Source organism: Oncorhynchus tshawytscha, linkage group LG21 (genome assembly GCF_018296145.1).
Source record: "Oncorhynchus tshawytscha isolate Ot180627B linkage group LG21, Otsh_v2.0, whole genome shotgun sequence".
NCBI lineage: Eukaryota > Metazoa > Chordata > Actinopteri > Salmoniformes > Salmonidae > Oncorhynchus > Oncorhynchus tshawytscha.
The window spans coordinates 37,746,080-37,765,124 of record NC_056449.1 but is presented as its reverse complement, the minus strand read 5'-3'; the positions used below and the strand labels follow the sequence as shown (position 1 = coordinate 37,765,124).

The 19,045-nt window shown below is 41.1% G+C and overlaps 1 protein-coding gene across 2 annotated transcripts in view; it reads left to right on the top strand.

Moving 5' to 3' along the window:
* Positions 1-19,045, top strand: part of LOC112247710 (annexin A6) — a 37,591-nt gene that overhangs the window by 10,016 nt on the left and 8,530 nt on the right. The window contains exons 1-20 of one of the 2 annotated variants that reach the window (XM_042303469.1): positions 926-929; positions 1,296-1,386; positions 3,927-4,006; positions 4,248-4,304; positions 4,444-4,537; positions 4,906-5,001; positions 5,211-5,269; positions 5,904-6,026; positions 8,099-8,157; positions 10,215-10,293; positions 11,973-12,054; positions 12,215-12,309; positions 12,539-12,652; positions 13,319-13,409; positions 16,876-16,955; positions 17,085-17,138; positions 17,221-17,314; positions 17,481-17,576; positions 17,945-18,003; positions 18,634-18,756. In XM_042303469.1, coding sequence (XP_042159403.1) covers positions 3,986-4,006; positions 4,248-4,304; positions 4,444-4,537; positions 4,906-5,001; positions 5,211-5,269; positions 5,904-6,026; positions 8,099-8,157; positions 10,215-10,293; positions 11,973-12,054; positions 12,215-12,309; positions 12,539-12,652; positions 13,319-13,409; positions 16,876-16,955; positions 17,085-17,138; positions 17,221-17,314; positions 17,481-17,576; positions 17,945-18,003; positions 18,634-18,756 — 1,476 coding nt within the window. In that variant the 5' untranslated portion in view covers positions 926-929; positions 1,296-1,386; positions 3,927-3,985. Of the gene's footprint in view, positions 1-925; positions 930-1,295; positions 1,387-3,926; positions 4,007-4,247; positions 4,305-4,443; positions 4,538-4,905; positions 5,002-5,210; positions 5,270-5,903; positions 6,027-8,098; positions 8,158-10,214; positions 10,294-11,972; positions 12,055-12,214; positions 12,310-12,538; positions 12,653-13,318; positions 13,410-16,875; positions 16,956-17,084; positions 17,139-17,220; positions 17,315-17,480; positions 17,577-17,944; positions 18,004-18,633; positions 18,757-19,045 lie in introns of those variants that run through there. The other variant, XM_042303468.1, reaches the window with a different exon arrangement.

The window sequence follows — 19,045 nt, the reverse complement described above, 5'->3', positions numbered from 1 at the left end:
AGAGACCCGTGATGCCATCAAAGTGAGATTCTGTAGTAGAGACCCGTGATGCCATCAAAGTGAGATTCTGTAGTAGAGACCCGTGATGCCATCAAAGTGAGATTCTGTAGTAGAGACCCGTGATGCCATCAAAGTTAGATTCTGTAGTAGAGACCCGTGATGCCATCAAAGTGAGATTCTGTAGTAGAGACCCATGATGCCATCAAAGTGAGATTCTGTAGTAGAGACCCATGATGCCATCAAAGTGAGATTCTGTAGTAGAGACCCGTGATGCCATCAAAGTGAGATTCTGTAGTAGAGACCCGTGATGCCATCAAAGTGAGATTCTGTAGTAGAGACCCGTGATGCCATCAAAGTGAGATTCTGTAGTAGAGACCCGTGATGCCATCAAAGTGAGATTCTGTAGTAGAGACCCGTGATGCCATCAAAGTGAGATTCTGTAGTAGAGACCCGTGATGCCATCAAAGTGAGATTCTGTAGTAGAGACCCGTGATGCCATCAAAGTGAGATTCTGTAGTAGAGACCCGTGATGCCATCAAAGTGAGATTCTGTAGTAGAGACCCGTGATGCCATCAAAGTGAGATTCTGTAGTAGAGACCCGTGATGCCATCAAAGTGAGATTCTGTAGTAGAGATTGCCTGTGAGAGTAGAGACCCGTGATGCCATCAAAGTGAGATTCTGTAGTAGAGACCCGTGATGCCATCAAAGTGAGATTCTGTAGTAGAGACCCATGATGCCATCAAAGTGAGATTCTGTAGTAGAGACCCGTGATGCCATCAAAGTGAGATTCTGTAGTAGAGACCCGTGATGCCATCAAAGTGAGATTCTGTAGTAGAGACCCATGATGCCATCAAAGTGAGATTCTGTAGTAGAGACCCGTGATGCCATCAAAGTGAGATTCTGTAGTAGAGACCCGTGATGCCATCAAAGTTAGATTCTGTAGTAGAGACCCGTGATGCCATCAAAGTGAGATTCTGTAGTAGAGACCCATGATGCCATCAAAGTGAGATTCTGTAGTAGAGACCCGTGATGCCATCAAAGTGAGATTCTGTAGTAGAGACCCGTGATGCCATCAAAGTGAGATTCTGTAGTAGAGACCCATGATGCCATCAAAGTGAGATTCTGTAGTAGAGACCCGTGATGCCATCAAATGATTATATTTAGGAAGTAAAAGAAATAGGAAATCGATAAGAATTGAGAATACCCACATCAGACACCACATACTAAATAACTGTTACACAGCCTAGTTAGTAACTTTTGCCATTCTTTATTTAATGTAATGCTTTATTTCTAAGGGGGCAGGAACAGATGAGAAGTGCCTGATTGAAGTCTTGGCCTCCAGGAACAACCAACAGATACACAACCTGGTGGAGGCATACAAGGATGGTAAGATATACTTATTCCTCCCATTAGATGGTAAGATATATTTCCTCCCATTAGATGGTAAGATATACTTATTCCTCCCATTAGATGGTAAGATATACTTATTCCTCCCATTAGATGGTAAGATATATTTCCTCCCTCCCATTAGAATAGATGGTAAGATATATTTCCTCCCTCCCATTAGAATAGATGGTAAGATATATTTCCTCCCTCCCATTAGAATAGATGGTAAGATATATTTCCTCCCTCCCATTAGATGGTAAGATATATTTCTTCCTCCCATTAGATGGTAAGATATATTTCCTCCCTCCCATTAGAATAGATGGTAAGATATATTTCCTCCCTCCCATTAGATAGGAAGATATATTTCTTCCTCCCATTAGAATAGATGGTAAGATATATTTCTTCCTCCCATTAGAATAGATGGTAAGATATATTTCCTACCTCCCATTAGATGGTAAGATATATTTCCTCCCTCCCATTAGATGGTAAGATATACAGTTGATGTTGGAAGTTTACATACACTTAAGTTGGATTCATTAAACCTCGTTTTTCAACCACTAAACTAATTTCTTGTTAACAAACTATAGTTTTGGCAAGTCGTTTAGGACATCTACTTTGTGCATGACACAAGTCATTTTTCCAACAATTGTTTACAGACAGATTATTTCACTTATAATTCACTGTATCACAATTCCAGTGGGTCAGAAGTTTACATACAATAAGTTGACTGTGCCTTTAGACAGCATTGAAAATTCCAGAAAATGATGTCATGGCTTTAGAAGCTTCTGATAGGCTAATTGACATCATTTGAGTCAATCGGAGGTGTACCTGTGGATGTATTTGAAAGACTATCTTCAAACTCAGTGCCTCTTTGCTTGACATAATGGGAAAATCAAAAGAAAAACAGCCAAGACCTCAGAAAAAAAATGGTAGACCTCCACAAGTCTGGTTTATCCTTTCCAAATGCCTGAAGGGACCACGTTCATCTGTACAAACAATAGTACCCAAGTATAAACACCATGGGACAATGCAGCCGTCATACCGCTCAGGAAGGAGATGCGTTCTGTCTCCTAGAGATGAACATACTTTAGTGCGAAAAGTGCAAATCAATCCCAGAACAACAGCAAAGGACCTTGTGAAGATGCTGGAGGAAACAGATATAAAAGTATCTATATCCACAGTAAAACGAGTCCTATATCGACATAACCTGAAAGGCAGCTCAGCAAGGGGGATGCTTGCAAGCCGAAGAACACCATCCCAACCGTTAGGGGTGCTTTGCTAGAGGAGAGACTGGTGCACTTCACAAAATAGATGGTATCATGAGGGTGGAAAATTATGTTGATATATTGAAGCAACATCTCAAGACATCAGTCAGGAAGTTAAAGCTAGTTCACAAATAGTTCTTCCAAATGAACAATGACCCCAAGCAGACTCAGTTACACCAGCTCTGTCAGGAGGAATGGGCCAGAATTCACCCAACTTATTGTGGGAAGGCTACCCGAAACCTTTGACCCAAGTTAAACCATTTAAAGGCAATGCTACCAAATACTAAATGAGTGTATGTAAACTTCTGACCCACTGGGAATATGATGAAATAAATAAAAGCTGAAGTAAATCATTCTCTCTACTATTATTCTGACATTTCACATTCGTAAAATAAAGTGGTGATCATAAATGACCTAAAACAGGGAATTTTTACTAGGATTAAATGTTAGGAATTGTGGAAAAGTGAGTTTAAATGTATTTGGCTAAAGTGTACGTAAACTACCGACTTCACCTGCATTTCCTTCATCTCGTTAGAAGCTGAATGTCCATCAAACAATCGATCTTGATCTTGAGCGTCAGAACATGATCATAATGAGTGCAAAAAGTCACTCATTATGACGTACAGTATGACATATAATAATAATAATAATAATACATATTTTATAGCGCTTTCCATTACAATCTCAACAACAACAACAAACATGCAATTTTGAAAAAACCAAACAAATAGTCAATGGCCGATCATGGCAGGCAAGGTAGTTGATTAATGGCTTAGGCAGTCGGCACCAGGAGGAAGGCTATAGTAGAGGCAGTTCAGAGATGAAACAGAGGGGGGGCTCACATCCAGGGGTGTCAGACTGGTCCAGAGCTGTCCATCAGGGCACCCTGGCCCAGAGCTCTACAGTAGTAGTCTCTGAAGTCAAACTCCCATGGGTAGAATTCGCCCACTACTGATGTGTAGCACCCACCTGGGTGAAGACACGACAGCCGCGAAAGCGCCAGAGAAGCCCACTGTACATCAGTCCAGAATTGTCTACCTTGAAGCTAACCACTGAAGAAAACTGCTCAAAAGTTCAGCATCTTGTAGTGTGACGTTTGTAATTTCCACTTGAATTCACATTTCCTGTTGCTTCCTTATTATTTTCCTGCTTTGAGAAACGAGTCAAATTAAGATTAGACATCTGTACAGCTACTGTATGACGTATAACAAACACAGCATATTCCAGTGAAATCCTGGTTGTATTATTAACTGCCTGTGTTGTTGCTGTCTTCAGCTTATGGCTCAGACATCGAGGAGGATGTTACAGGAGACACCTCAGGGCACTTTAAGAAGATGCTGGTTGTTTTACTCCAGGTTAGTTAATGCTATGCCAGTAGCCATAGTGGATCTAATATGATTTTATTATTTGAAAGGCTGTCAATAGTTTGTTTTTCTAGGTTGAGTTTTTTGTTTTTGTAAGTAGATATAACCAATCTATTAACTAACTTGTTGTTGTCTTAACCAAAGCATTTGTGTAGCTGTTTAGTCAGACTGTGTGTGTGTGTGTGTGTGTGTGTGTGTGTGTGTGTGTGTGTGTGTGTGTGTGCGTTTCCAGGGAACCAGAGATGAACCAGGAGTAGTGCATGCAGACCTAGTGGAGGAGGATGCTCAGGTGAGTGTTTGAGGCAGTAGTACAGAACACGTTCACCACATTACAAGCCCACTGTTTCTTCCCTTTCCCTTCCTAACCTGATCAACTCCTTTCTACCGGTCTGTAACTATCCCTTTTCAACACTTTTCAACGCTTTCAGGCGCTGTTTGCAGCCGGGGAGGAGCAGTGGGGCACAGAGGAGTCCATTTTCATTATGTTGCTGGGAAACCGCAGTGTCAACCACCTGCAGATGGGTGAGTATAACACCGGGGTACATAAACATGAGGCCGAGAGCGACAACAGTATCATAACCTCAGCCTGACCAGAACACTGGTTACATCCCAAATGGCACCCTACTCCCTACATAGTACTCTGTCTATAACCCATAGATGTTAAAAGTAGTGCACTATGTAACGAATAGGGTTCCATTTGGAACGCATACATTATGACGTCAGTGTGACATTTACTAGTGTGAATCGGTAATTTCTTGTCACACCCACAACACACAGGGATCCTGGTTGTATCAGGCTGCTGAGTTATGTGTCTGTGGTCTGGTCTCAGTAGTTCACTGACTAGGATACCATGCCTGGGAATGACTCCATTCTCTGTCTTCCTCCTGCAGTGTTTGATAAGTACCAGGAGATAGCAGAGAAGCCCATAGAGGACAGTATCAAGAGTGAGCTGTCTGGGGACTTTGAGAGACTCATGTTGGCTGTCGGTACGTGTTGGACTCTTTCTGATAACACACCAGTGTTCCTTCCCCCTGGTTTAAAATCAGACGGAGCCAAATTGAAATCAAATTGAACACCGTTGAGTTCCCTCACCGTCGTTCAGTGTGGTTTAATCAGGCTAAAAGATCATACCTAGTCAAGTCATCCCATGAACTCTTATTTCTTATGTCTGTCTTGTGCTCACTGTCTCCTACAGTTCAGTGCATCAGGAGTGTACCTATGTACTTCGCCAAGCGCCTCTACAAGTCTATGAAGGTGAACCTCAACGGTTTTATCCTTCTTTCAGGCTCAGCTGCACTCATACCAACCTCAGTCATACTAACCTCACTCTGACCAACCTCAGTCATACTAACATCACTCATACCAACCTCACTCTGACCAACCTCAGTCATACTAACCTCAGTCATACTAACCTCAGTCATACCAACCTCAGTCATACCAACCTCAGTCATACTAACCTCAGTCATACTAACCTCAGTCATACTAACCTCAGTCATACTAACCTCAGTCATACTAACCTCACTCTGACCAACCTCACTCTGACCAACCTCACTCTGACCAACCTCACTCTGACCAACCTCACTCTGACCAACCTCACTCTGACCAACCTCACTCTGACCAACCTCACTCTGACCAACCTCACTCTGACCAACCTCACTCATACCAACCTCAGTCATACCAACCTCAGTCATACTAACCTCACTCTGACCAACCTCAACATTCCCTCTGTCTCTGTCTCTATTTCTCTCTATTTCTTTCTTTATCTCTCTCCCCCCTCCATTTCTCCCTCTCTCTCTCTCTGTCTCTATTTCTCTCTATTTCTTTCTTTATCTCTCACCTCCCTCTCTCTCTCCCCTCTCAATCTCCCCCTCTCTCTATCTCTATCCAGGGTCTTGGTACGCAAGACAACACTCTGATCAGGATCATGATCTGTCGTTCTGAGATAGACATGCTGGATATTCGGGAGTGCTTCCGTATGAGCTATGAGAAGTCCCTGTACAACATGATCAAGGTGATACAACTTAACTTATCTTAAACCCATAGATGCTTTCATCCTATAGATGTTACAATGCCTCTTCTTTGAAGTTCTGTCTTAGTTCTTAGTTACCTTGTCTAGTGACTGAAATAAGAGTGACTTTATGACTCTATACTTACTGTCTACCTCCCTGTGTATCTAACTAGCTATCTGTCTATCTGTATATCTCCCTGTGTATCTAACTAGCTATCTGTCTATCTCCCTGTCGTTCTAACTAGCTATCCGTCTATCTAACTAGCTATCTGTCTCTCTAGCTATCTGTCTATCTACTTATCTATCTGTATATCTGTATATCTCCCTGTCTATCCATCTTTCTAACTATCTGTCTATCTAACTAGCTATCTGTCTATCTGTCTATCTGTCTATCTAACTAGCTATCTGTCTATCTGTCTATCTGTCTATCTAACTAGCTATCTGTCTATCTATCTGTCTCCCTGTCTATCTGTCTATCTCCCTGTCTATCTGTCTATCTAACTAGCTATCTGTCTATCTATCTGTCTCCCTGTCTATCTGTCTATCTGTCTATCTCCCTGTCTATCTGTCTATCTCCCTGTCTATCTGTCTATCTAACTAGCTATCTGTCTATCTATCTGTCTCCCTGTCTATCTGTCTATCTAACTATCTATCTGTCTATCTAACTAGCTATCTGTCTATCTGTATATCTCCCTGTCTATCTGTCTATCTGTATATCTCCCTGTCTATCTGTCTATCTCCCTGTCTATCTGTATATCTCCCTGTCTATCTCCCTGTCTATCTATCTGTCTCCCTGTCTATCTGTCTATCTAACTATCTATCTGTCTATCTAACTAGCTATCTGTCTATCTGTATATCTCCCTGTCTATCTAACTAGCTATCTGTCTATCTGTCTATCTCCCTGTCTATCTGTCTATCTGTATATCTCCCTGTCTATCTGTCTATCTAACTAGCTATCTGTCTATCTGTATATCTCCCTATCTATCTGTCTATCTAACTAGCTATCTGTCTATCTGTATATCTCCCTGTCTATCTAACTAGCTATCTGTCTATCTGTATATCTCCCTGTCTATCTGTCTATCTAACTAGCTATCTGTCTATCTGTATATCTCCCTGTCTATCTGTCTATCTGTATATCTCCCTGTCTATCTAACTAGCTATCTGTCTATCTGTATATCTCCCTGTCTATCTGTCTATCTGTATATCTCCCTGTCTATCTGTCTATCTAACTAGCTATCTGTCTATCTGTATATCTCCCTGTCTATCTAACTAACTATCTGTCTATCTAACTAGCTATCTGTCTATCTGTATATCTCCCTGTCTATCTAACTAGCTATCTGTCTATCTGTCTATCTGTATATCTCCCTGTCTATCTAACTAGCTATCTGTCTATCTAACTAGCTATCTGTCTATCTAACTAGCTATCTGTCTATCTAACTAGCTATCTGTCTATCTAACTAGCTATCTGTCTATCTAACTAGCTATCTGTCTATCTAACTAGCTATCTGTCTATCTGTATATCTCCCTGTCTATCTAACTAGCTATCTGTCTATCTGTATATCTCCCTGTCTATCTAACTAGCCATCTGTCTATCTGTCTATCTGTATATCTCCCTGTCTATCTAACTAGCTATCTGTCTATCTGTATATCTCCCTGTCTATCTAACTAGCTATCTGTCTATCTGTATATCTCCCTGTCTATCTGTCTATCTGTCTATCTGTATATCTCCCTGTCTATCTAACTAGCCATCTGTCTATCTGTCTATCTGTCTATCTAACTAGCTATCTGTCTATCTAACTAGCTATCTGTCTATCTGTATATCTCCCTGTCTATCTAACTAGCTATCTGTCTATCTGTATATCTCCCTGTCTATCTAACTAGCTATCTGTCTATCTGTATATCTCCCTGCCTATCTAACTAGCTATCTCTCTATCTAACTAGCTATCTGTCTATCTAACTAGCTATCTGTGTATCTGTATGTTGGAAAGAACAGTAGCTTTCTGTTTATCCGTACATATCTCTGTATATCTTTTAACATGGTATCTTAATGTTCTGTCTGGTCTTCTACCCAACAGGAAGACACATCAGGAGATTACAAGAGGACTCTGCTCGCCCTGTGTGGAGGAGATGATGAGTAAGTTAGTTATTGCTGATTGATAGAGCTCATCCTTACTGTGTTTTGCAGTAGTTCATGTACGCCACTTGGGGGCGACATTGCACCATCTCAATTTATTCACAGTTGGCAGATTTAATAATGCCTTTTCTGGGGAAACATTAAGCCAAGGAGCTGAAACCCAAAGCTTCCCTGAAAAGTGAGTGAATTTAGAATTAAATGTTGTCATAGTTCAGGAATGAGTCAGAAGAGAAATGCTGTAAATATATAACTCTCAAAGGGCAAGCCTGAAGAGTGCATGTCACTCATTGTCATGCCAACATCATGTTGGCATGAAGATGGCAAGAGTACAAACAGATCTGTGACCAGACTAGTGTAGGCTAGGGCTACAGCTGGGTCATCCAACAATTCAAATTTGATTTGGTTAAAAAATAAACTTTTGATTTCACATATTTATTTGACATTATTTCATAAAGAGCACACGTACAAGTTAATTAAAAAAACATGTTTTCCCATCTCAAGAGGTAAAAATAAATAAATGACTATTAAAGTGCCAAATATAGTAACAGGGCTGACTGTAACATAGCTGACCGTAACAAATGATGATTTCATCAGCCCTAAATTCCCTTGTGTCAAAATGCTGAATTTGTTACTCTAGAAAGCCTTTATTCATATAATTTTTTATTTATTTATTCAATTCTCCATGTGGTCTATATTAAAGGGCACTTCATTTAATATAGCAGGCTTTTAAAAATGCAATGGTGCACAATTTCTACCTAAAATATCAAAGAGGAGCAAACGGCAGTAATTTGATGGAATGACGACCTGAATGACGACCTGAATGACGACCTGAATGACGACCTGAATGACGACCTGAATGACGACCTGAATGACGACCTGAATGACGACCTGGCTACTTTAGTGAACTATTATTAGTAGAGTAAACAAAGGAAAGGAACATGATGTCATGTTGAATGTGTCAGTTCTCAGAATAACATATTTTATCTAGGAAATTACCAGAGTGGGTTTTCTTTAGATATGTTGGGGAGTCAGGGATAGCTTTGGTTTTGTTGTTGGGAGGGGTTAGGGATGTGGCGGTCATGAAATTTCGGCAGCCGGTGATTGTCAAGCAAATAACTGTCGGTCTCACAGTAATTGACCTGTTAATTAACATAAACACATTTAGCATCTCCTGGCTTCCACACAAGCTTACAAGCCCCTGATGTAGACATTTGAAACATCTACATTTTAAAAAGTTTAATATTTCCATGTAATATAACCTATACCATCACAATAAATCCATTATTTATTTTAGACCGGTCAAAAGAAACATGATATGAAGAAAACGTAGTCTATTTCAGAAGAACAGAATAGCGTCGTCTGAGTTGTCCTTATGTTAGGTCCTGATCTGGCTATGCCCAATGGCTGTGGGCTACACTAGTTCATTCAACAGACAAGATTTGCTTACAATTCCCTGGCATTATTTTATATTATTTAATAGTATGAAGAATACAATATTATATTAGGAAAGTTGAGAAATAAATATAGCAGGCCTAGCCTATAGAAAGCTGTTGGGATCCTCCTCTTTTTAATAGAGGCCATCACTCTGTTTTCTCACGCAATTGCAGAGCCTATAGAAATGTTGCGCAACATGAGCTCACGGGCTCTTATGAAGTGTTTGATTAGATTTTACATAACATTTGCATTGATGTCAAAGTGATTAGTGGGACAATAGAGGGCTGAGTACGAGGCAGTTAGCAAGTTTGGTAGCCTACTTATGACCATCAGCAGCATCAGAGCTTGGAGAAACCTAATTATGGTCACGTGGAATTTGACTGCCTTCATGACTCGGTAATACAGTCACCGCAACAGCCCTAGTCAGGGTTAGCTCTGTGGTTTTGTTGTTGGTGGTGTTATGTAGACTCATGGTTAGATTCAACTAGATACATTGTATTATTATAGTGTCTTTTATCTTTAGGATGCCCAGCCCAGATGAGCTTATAAACCGCTGTCTGTTTTTTTGTGATTCACTGTGCTCTATACTCCTTGACTCATTGGTATGTAATTGGTCATTGCAGCCTAGCAGGAGAGTTCTTCCCAGAGGCTGCTCAGCTGGCCTACAAGATGTGGGAAACAAGTGCCACGACCAAAGTTCAGGTTCGGCCCTCTGCCCTCTGCCGTCTACTCACACATCCCAAATGGCACCCTATTCCCCCATTCAATCAATCTGTGTTCTAAATGGCCCTATGTAGTGCACTAATTGGGCTCTGATCAAAACTAGTGCACTTTATATGGTTCCATTTGGGACACATATTTTTCGCTCATTTTGGCCCTCGAAAACAGCACACTACTTTTCAGAGTTGCTTTAGTATAGATTGCATGTTTGTTCTGGCTCTGGCATGCATCTCATTATCTTTACAAGGATCTCTTCCCTTGTTGTGGCCCCTCAACCCGTGGTGATAACTCTACCGTCCCTTCGCTTGCTGTGGCCCCTCAACCCGCAGGGATAACTCTACCGTCTCTTCGCTTGCTGTGGCCCCTCAACCCGCGGTGATAACTCTACCGTCTCTTCCCTTGTTGTGGCCCCTCGACCCGCGGTGATAACTCTACCGTCTCTTCCCTTGTTGTGGCCCCTCAACCCGCGGTGATAACTCTACCGTCTCTTCCCTTGTTGTGGCCCCTCAACCCGCGGTGATAACTCTACCGTCCCTTCGCTTGCTGTGGCCCCTCAACCCGCGGTGATAACTCTACCGTCTCTTCCCTTGCTGTTGCCCCTCAACCCGCGGGATAACTCTACCGTCTCTTCCCTTGCTGTGGCCCCTCAACCCGCGGTGATAACTCTACTGTCTCTTCCCTTGCTGTGGCCCCTCAACCCGCGGTGATAACTCTACCGTCTCTTCCCTTGCTGTGGCCCCTCAACCCGCGGTGATAACTCTACCGTCTCTTCCCTTGTTGTGGCCCCTCGACCCGCGGTGATAACTCTACCGTCTCTTCCCTTGTTGTGGCCCCTCAACCCGCGGTGATAACTCTACCGTCTCTTCCCTTGCTGTGGCCCCTCAACCCGCGGTGATAACTCTACCGTCTCTTTTCGCTTGCTGTGGCCCCTCAACCCGCGGTGATAACTCTACCGTCTCTTCCCTTGCTGTGGCCCCTCAACCCCCTCCTAACAACATTTCACTAATTACACTGTTGAAATACAGACCGTTCCTGTTACAATGGTCCTGTGCAGACATGGACATCCAGACACACACACACACACACACACACACACACAAACATACACACATACACAGACACACACACACACACACACACACACACACACACACACACACACACACACACATACTTTGATTCAGTTGTTTTCCAGGCCTCTCTCCCTCCAGGACTTCTGATCATAAACTAAACAATAGTGATAGAAGATTCATTGATATTTGGTTTCCGTGACAACACTCAGTCTAAGATTGTTCCTGAACTGCACATCTGTGCATGTTTGCTGCTCTGACCCTTTGAAGTCTGTCCTGTCCTGTCCGTCTGTCTGGCTGTCTGTCTCGCTGTCTGTCTCGCTGTCTGTCTCGCTGTGTGTGTCTGTGCATGTTTGCTGCTCTGACCCTTTGAAGTCTGTCCTGTCCTGTCCGTCTGTCTGGCTGTCTGTCTCGCTGTCTGTCTCGCTGTCTGTCTCGCTGTGTGTCTCGCTGTGTGTGTCTGTGCATGTTTGCTGCTCTGACCCTTTGAAGTCTGTCCTGACCTATCCTGTCTGTCTGTCTGTGTGTGTCTCTGTGTGTGTGTACTATATCTGATTTGACCCTTGCCCCCTCTCATCCTCTCTTCTTCAGCTCAGACCAACCATCCGTCCTGCCAGTGATTTCGACCCGGCTGATGATGCTCAGAACCTGAGGAAAGCCATGAAAGGCTTTGGTACATTGCCTCCCATGGAAAACACATCACCGTCACTCTAACCATGTTAATGACGTTGTTGTAACTGGTTCATACATCATATGGTATTGTATTAAACATATTGTGTGGAAGTGTTTGATAAAACAGGTATTTATAACCATTGTTTCTGTCATGTCTTCAGGCACAGATGAAGACGTCATCATTAACATTGTGGCTAACAGGAGCAACGAGCAGAGACAGGAGATCAGACAGGCCTTTAAGTCCATCCTCGGCAGGGTAAGACAGACACCCCCAACACTCACATAGTAGCGCTTTACCTTGTACTGTGAAACCCACCACATCCAAAACTCAATCTGTGTGCTAGAATGTAATGTGATGACGTCATTCCAGCGAGTGGGCGATGCACAGCGGCCATTTTGTGCCTGCAGTTTCACACATGGGCCACAGATGTACACAGGATAAGATGGTCATCTGTTCTGGGTGCTAACTACGACCTCTACTATAGGACCTGATGAAGGATCTGAAGTCTGAGCTCTCTAAGAACCTGGAGAGGCTGATTATCGGCCTGATGCTGACGCCTGCTGAGTTTGACGCCAAGATGATGAGGAAAGCGATGGAGGTAGGAGGAGATGGGAATGAGGAATATATAGAAATGTATAGAGACACTGAGAGAGACATAATATGGCATTTGAAATGTCTTTATTATTTTGGAACTTCTGTGAGTGTAATGTTTACTGTTCATTTGTATTGTTTATTAGAGAGAGAGAGAGAGAGAGAGAGAGAGAGAGAGAGAGAGAGAGAGAGAGAGAGAGAGAGAGAGGAGAGAGAGAGAGAGAGAGAGAGAGAGAGAGAGAGAGAGAGAGAGAGAGAGAGAGAGAGAGAGAGAGAGAGAGAGAGAGAGAGAGAGAGAGAGAGAGAGAGAGAGAGAGAGAGAGAGAGAGAGAGAGAGAGAGAGAGAGAGAGAGAGAGAGAGAGAGAGAGAGAGAGAGAGAGAGAGAGAGAGAGAGAGAGAGAGAGAGAGAGAGAGAGAGAGAGAGAGAGAGAGAGAGAGAGAGAGAGAGAGAGAGAGAGAGAGAGAGAGAGAGAGAGACATATATTATTGAGTCAGACTGGCAGACACAGTGTTGACCAAGGTAGGGGTTTCCATGGTGACTAAATCCAAAGATAAAAATGTAAATCCCGGCAATTAGAATACATGCGGTGTTTGGTTGCTCAAACAAACCAGAATGACAACATCTCATTCCTATTCCCGGGAGTCACGCTAATTATTTCCATATTTTGCCAGGGGGCGGGGACAGACGAACATGCTCTGATTGAGATCCTGGTAACCAGGAGCAACGGGGAGATCCAGGCAATGAATGCTGCCTACCGGGCTGGTGAGGCCTATAGCGTACTCCATCATCATAGTAATAGCCCTCTAGTCTGTGTTTTAAGCTGTGGTTGTTGCCACACAGGCCATCACTGTTAAATAGTCGCCACTAGCCAACCTCCACCAAGTACACACTATCCTATATAACTACTGTCTATACACACCATCCTATATAACTACTGTCTATACACACTATCCTATATAACTACTGTCTATACACACCATCCTATATAACTACTGTCTATACACACCATCCTATATAACTACTGTCTATACACACCATCCTATATAACTACTGTCTATACACACCATCCTATATAACTACTGTCTATACACACCATCCTATATAACTACTGTCTATACACACCATCCTATATAACTACTGTCTATACACACCATCCTATATAACTACTGTCTATACACACCATCCTATATAACTACTGTCTATACACACTATCCTATATAACTACTGTCTATACACACCATCCTATATAACTACTGTCTATACACACCATCCTATATAACTACTGTCTATACACACCATCCTATATAACTACTGTCTATACACACCATCCTATATAACTACTGTCTATACACACCATCCTATATAACTACTGTCTATACACACTATCCTATATAACTACTGTCTATACACACCATCCTATATAACTACTGTCTATACACACTATCCTATATAACTACTGTCTATACACACCATCCTATATAACTACTGTCTATACACCCCATCCTATATAACTACTGTCTATACTGTCTATACACACCATCCTATATAACTACTGTCTATACACACCATCCTATATAACTACTGTCTATACTGTCTATACACACCATCCTATATAACTACTGTCTATACACACCATCCTATAATACTACTGTCTATACACACCATCCTGTATATAACTACTGTCTATACTGTCTATACACACCATCCTGTATAAATAATGGCTATATAAAACCATCTGATATAACTACTGTCTATACTGTCTATACACACCATCCTATATAACTACTGTCTATACACCCCATCCTATATAACTACTGTCTATACACACCATCCTATATAACTACTGTCTATACACACCATCCTATATAACTACTGTCTATACTGTCTATACACACCATCCTATATATAACTACTGTCTATACACACCATCCTATAAAACTACTGTCTATACTGTCTATACACACCATCCTATATATAACTACTGTCTATACACACCATCCTATATAACTACTGTCTATACACACTATCCTATATAACTACTGTCTATACAAACCATCCTATATAACTACTGTCTATACTGTCTATACACACCATCCTATATAACTACTGTCTATACACACCATCCTATATAACTACTGTCTATACTGTCTATACACACCATCCTATATAACTACTGTCTATACACACCATCCTATAATACTACTGTCTATACTGTCTATACACACCATCCTGTATAAATAATGGCTATATAAAACCATCTGATATAACTACTGTCTGTACTGTCTATACACACCATCCTATATAACTACTGTCTATACACACCATCCTATATAACTACTGTCTATACACACTATCCTATATAACTAATGTCTATACACACCATCCTATATAACTACTGTCTATACACACCATCCTGTATATAACTACTGTCTATACTGTCTATACACACCATCCTATATATAACTACTGTCTATACACACCATCCTATATAACTACTGTCTATACACACCATCCTATATAACTACTGTCTATAGACACCATCCTATATAACTACTGTCTATACACACCATCCTATATAACTACTGTCTATACACACCATCCTATATAACTACTGTCTATACACACTATCCTATATAACTACTGTCTATACACACCATCCTATATAACTACTGTCTATACACACCATCCTATATAACTACTGTCTATACACACCATCCTATATAACTACATACCATCCTATACACACCATCCTATATAACTACTGTCTATACACACCATCCTATATAAATACTGTCTATACTGTCTATACACACCATCCTATAAAACTACTGTCTATACTGTCTATACACACCATCCTATATATAACTACTGTCTATACACACCATCCTATATAACTACTGTCTATACACACTATCCTATATAACTACTGTCTATACACACCATCCTATATAACTACTGTCTATACTGTCTATACACACCATCCTATAAAACTACTGTCTATACAGTCTATACACACCATCCTATATAACTACTGTCTCTACTGTCTATACACACCATCCTATATAACTACTGTCTATACTGTCTATACACACCATCCTATATAACTACTGTCTATACTGTCTATACACACCATCCTATATAACTACTGTCTATACTGTCTATACACACCATCCTATATAACTACTGTCTATACACACCATCCTATATAACTACTGTCTATACACACCATCCTATATAACTACTGTCTATACACACCATCCTATATAACTACTGTCTATACACACCATCCTATATAACTACTGTCTATACACACCATCCTATATAACTACTGTCTATACACACCATCCTGTATAACTACTGTCTATACACACCATCCTATATAACTACTGTCTGTACACACCATCCTATATAACTACTGTCTGTACACACCATCCTATATAACTACTGATCATACTGTCTATTTCACACCCGTATATATGTACAGTATTTATTGATATTGCAGACGCTGATATTGCTCGTTCTGATATTTCTTTATTTTAGTTCTGGGGGTATTGTGTGTATTGTTTTGTGTTGCTAGGTATTACTATACTGTTGGAGCTAGAAACACAAGCATTATATATTACTGTACTGATGGAGCTAGAGACATTAGATATTACTGTACTGATGGAGCTAGAGACATTATATATTACTGTACTGTTGGAGCTAGAAACACAAGCATTATATATTACTGTACTGTTGGAGCTAGAAACACAAGCATTATATATTACTGTACTGTTGGAGCTAGAAACACATTATATATTACTGTACTGTTGGAGCTAGAAACACAATCATTATATAAGCATTATATATTACTGTACTGTTGGAGCTAGAAACACAAGCATTATATATTACTGTACTGATGGAGCTAGAGACATTAGATATTACTGTACTGATGGAGCTAGAGACATTATATATTACTGTACTGTTGGAGCTAGAAACACAAGCATTATATATTACTGTACTGTTGGAGCTACAAAATATCTACAAAATATGTGTACGCATCAAATACAATTTTTATTTTATTTGTTCTTTCAACTGTGGTACCTATTGTTGCCTTTAGGGGGAGCCAGTTGTTCTGGTAGCTATTACTAAACCATAACACACTGAAGCACTAATCTTTACTGTAGCTATAAACACCTATGATGCATGAATAATAGCCTTGTATTAACCTTGGTCTGATGTCTTGCAGGCTATAAGAAGAGCATGGAGGACGCTATCCAGTCAGACACCTCAGGGCGCTTCAGTCAGATCCTCACATCGCTGGTGCAGGTAACGTCTATTCCCTCATACTGTACATCTACAAAACAAAGGGACATAATATGGGCCGTCCGTATAATTCTATAGGAGTGAGTGAAGTCTATTCTACATAACAATACCCATCGTGCTCTTCCCCCCCAGGGGGCGAGAGAGCAGGGTCCAGCCGACTGTGACAGAGCATTGGTGGACGCCCAGGTGAGTACATCATGCAACATGACTCTCGCTCGTTAGATTTTCAACGGGATTTATTGTGGAATAGTGTTGATGCTCTTTTCAGGAACTGGCCGATGCCTGTAACGAAGACTCTGACGACATGGAGATTAAGTTCATGAGTATCCTCTGTACCAGGAGCTTCCCACATCTCAGGAGAGGTACCAGAGAAACACTGTTTAATCACTTCTGACCACATCTCAGAGAGGTACCAGAGAAACACTGTGTTAGCACTAATGCGGTATTAGATAGACATATTATTGGCTATATAAGCCTCGATATCTGGCTTTTATGATTGACGATTGACATGTCATTTCTGTTTTTCAGTGTTCCAAGAGTTTGTTCGATGCAGCAATAAGGACATTGAACAGATCATCAAGAAGGAGATGTCTGGAGACGTGAAACAGGCCATGTATGGCATAGGTAAGGATTGTTCTGCATGGACTGCTTACTGACCTATTTATGCCCTTGACTCCAGAGTGGAGTGTAGGTCATTGGGGCGGCAGGGTAGCCTAGTGGTTAGAGTGTTGGACTAGTAACCGGAAGGTTGCAAGTTCAAATCCCCGAGCTGACAAGGGACAAATCTGTCGTTCTGCCCCTGAACAGGCAGTTAACCCACTGTTCCTAGGCCGTCATTGTAAATAAGAATTTGTTCTTAACTGACTTGCCTAGTTTAAATAAAGGTGACATTTTTTTTTTTTTTGAGGCTGTTGACAAATGACATCTTACAGGTTTGGCTATTGTAATATTAGGTTTTTGTTGACCTATCATATCTCTCTTTCTCTCTGCAGTTCGGAGTGTAAAGAACCAGTCTAATTACTTTGCTGAGCGCCTGTACAAAGCCATGAAGGTAGGTAGTACATAGCTATTTTGTCTTCTTTTACAAAATGGCTCCCATTGCAGTCCAGCTATATTTTACTGGCCTGTGGATAGCTAGCTAAATGCCGTTTTTACTAGGCTTGCTGTTAGTACTAGCAGGGGATGGATTTTCTGAGCAGTTCATGTTGTTTATGTCTACCTGGTAGGCTATGTACTATGTGTTTTGTATTGTGTTTGTTATTGTGTTTGCTATTGTGTTTGTTATTGTGGTTTGTATTGTGTTTTGTGTTGTGATTGTTTTGTTTTGTGTTTGTATTTTGTGTTGTGTTTTGGTTGTATTGCGTTTTGTATCGTGTTTGTTATTGTGTTTGTTATTGTGGTTTGTTTTGTATTGTGTTTTGTATTGTTTGTTGTGTTTTGTGTTGTGTTTTGTATTGTGTTTGTTTTGTATTGTGTTTTGTGTTTGTACTGTGTTTTGTATTATATTGTGTTTTGTGTTTGTACTGTGTTTTGTGTTGTTTGTTTTGTATTGTGTTTTGTATTGTGTGTTGTGTTTTGTGTTGTGTTTGTGTGGACCCCAGAGTATAGATGTTGATACATCAACAGTGAATACCAGGGATCCAGCTATATGGATAACCATGTGGCTCTTTCCTCTCTGCAGGGTATGGGCACAGACGACAGGGCTCTCATCCGCATCATGGTCTCACGCAGCGAAGTCGACCTTTTCAACATTCGCAAAGAGTTCAAGGAGACTCACGACTGTTCTCTCCATGAATTCATCCAGGTAGAAACCTGTTTTTATATTTTACATGGCGATTAACACACTGCTGTCTACTGTCTGCTGTCTGCTGTCTGCTGTCTACTGTCTGCTGTCTACTGTCTGCTGTCTACTGTCTACTGTCTACTGTCTGCTGTCTACTGTCTGCTGTCTACTGTCTGCTGTCTACTGTCTACTGTCTGCTGTCTACTGTCTGCTGTCTGCTGTCTGCTGTCTACTGTCTGCTGTCTGTCTGTCTACTGTCTACTGTCTGCTGTCTACTGTCTGCTGTCTACTGTCTGCTGTCTACTGTCTG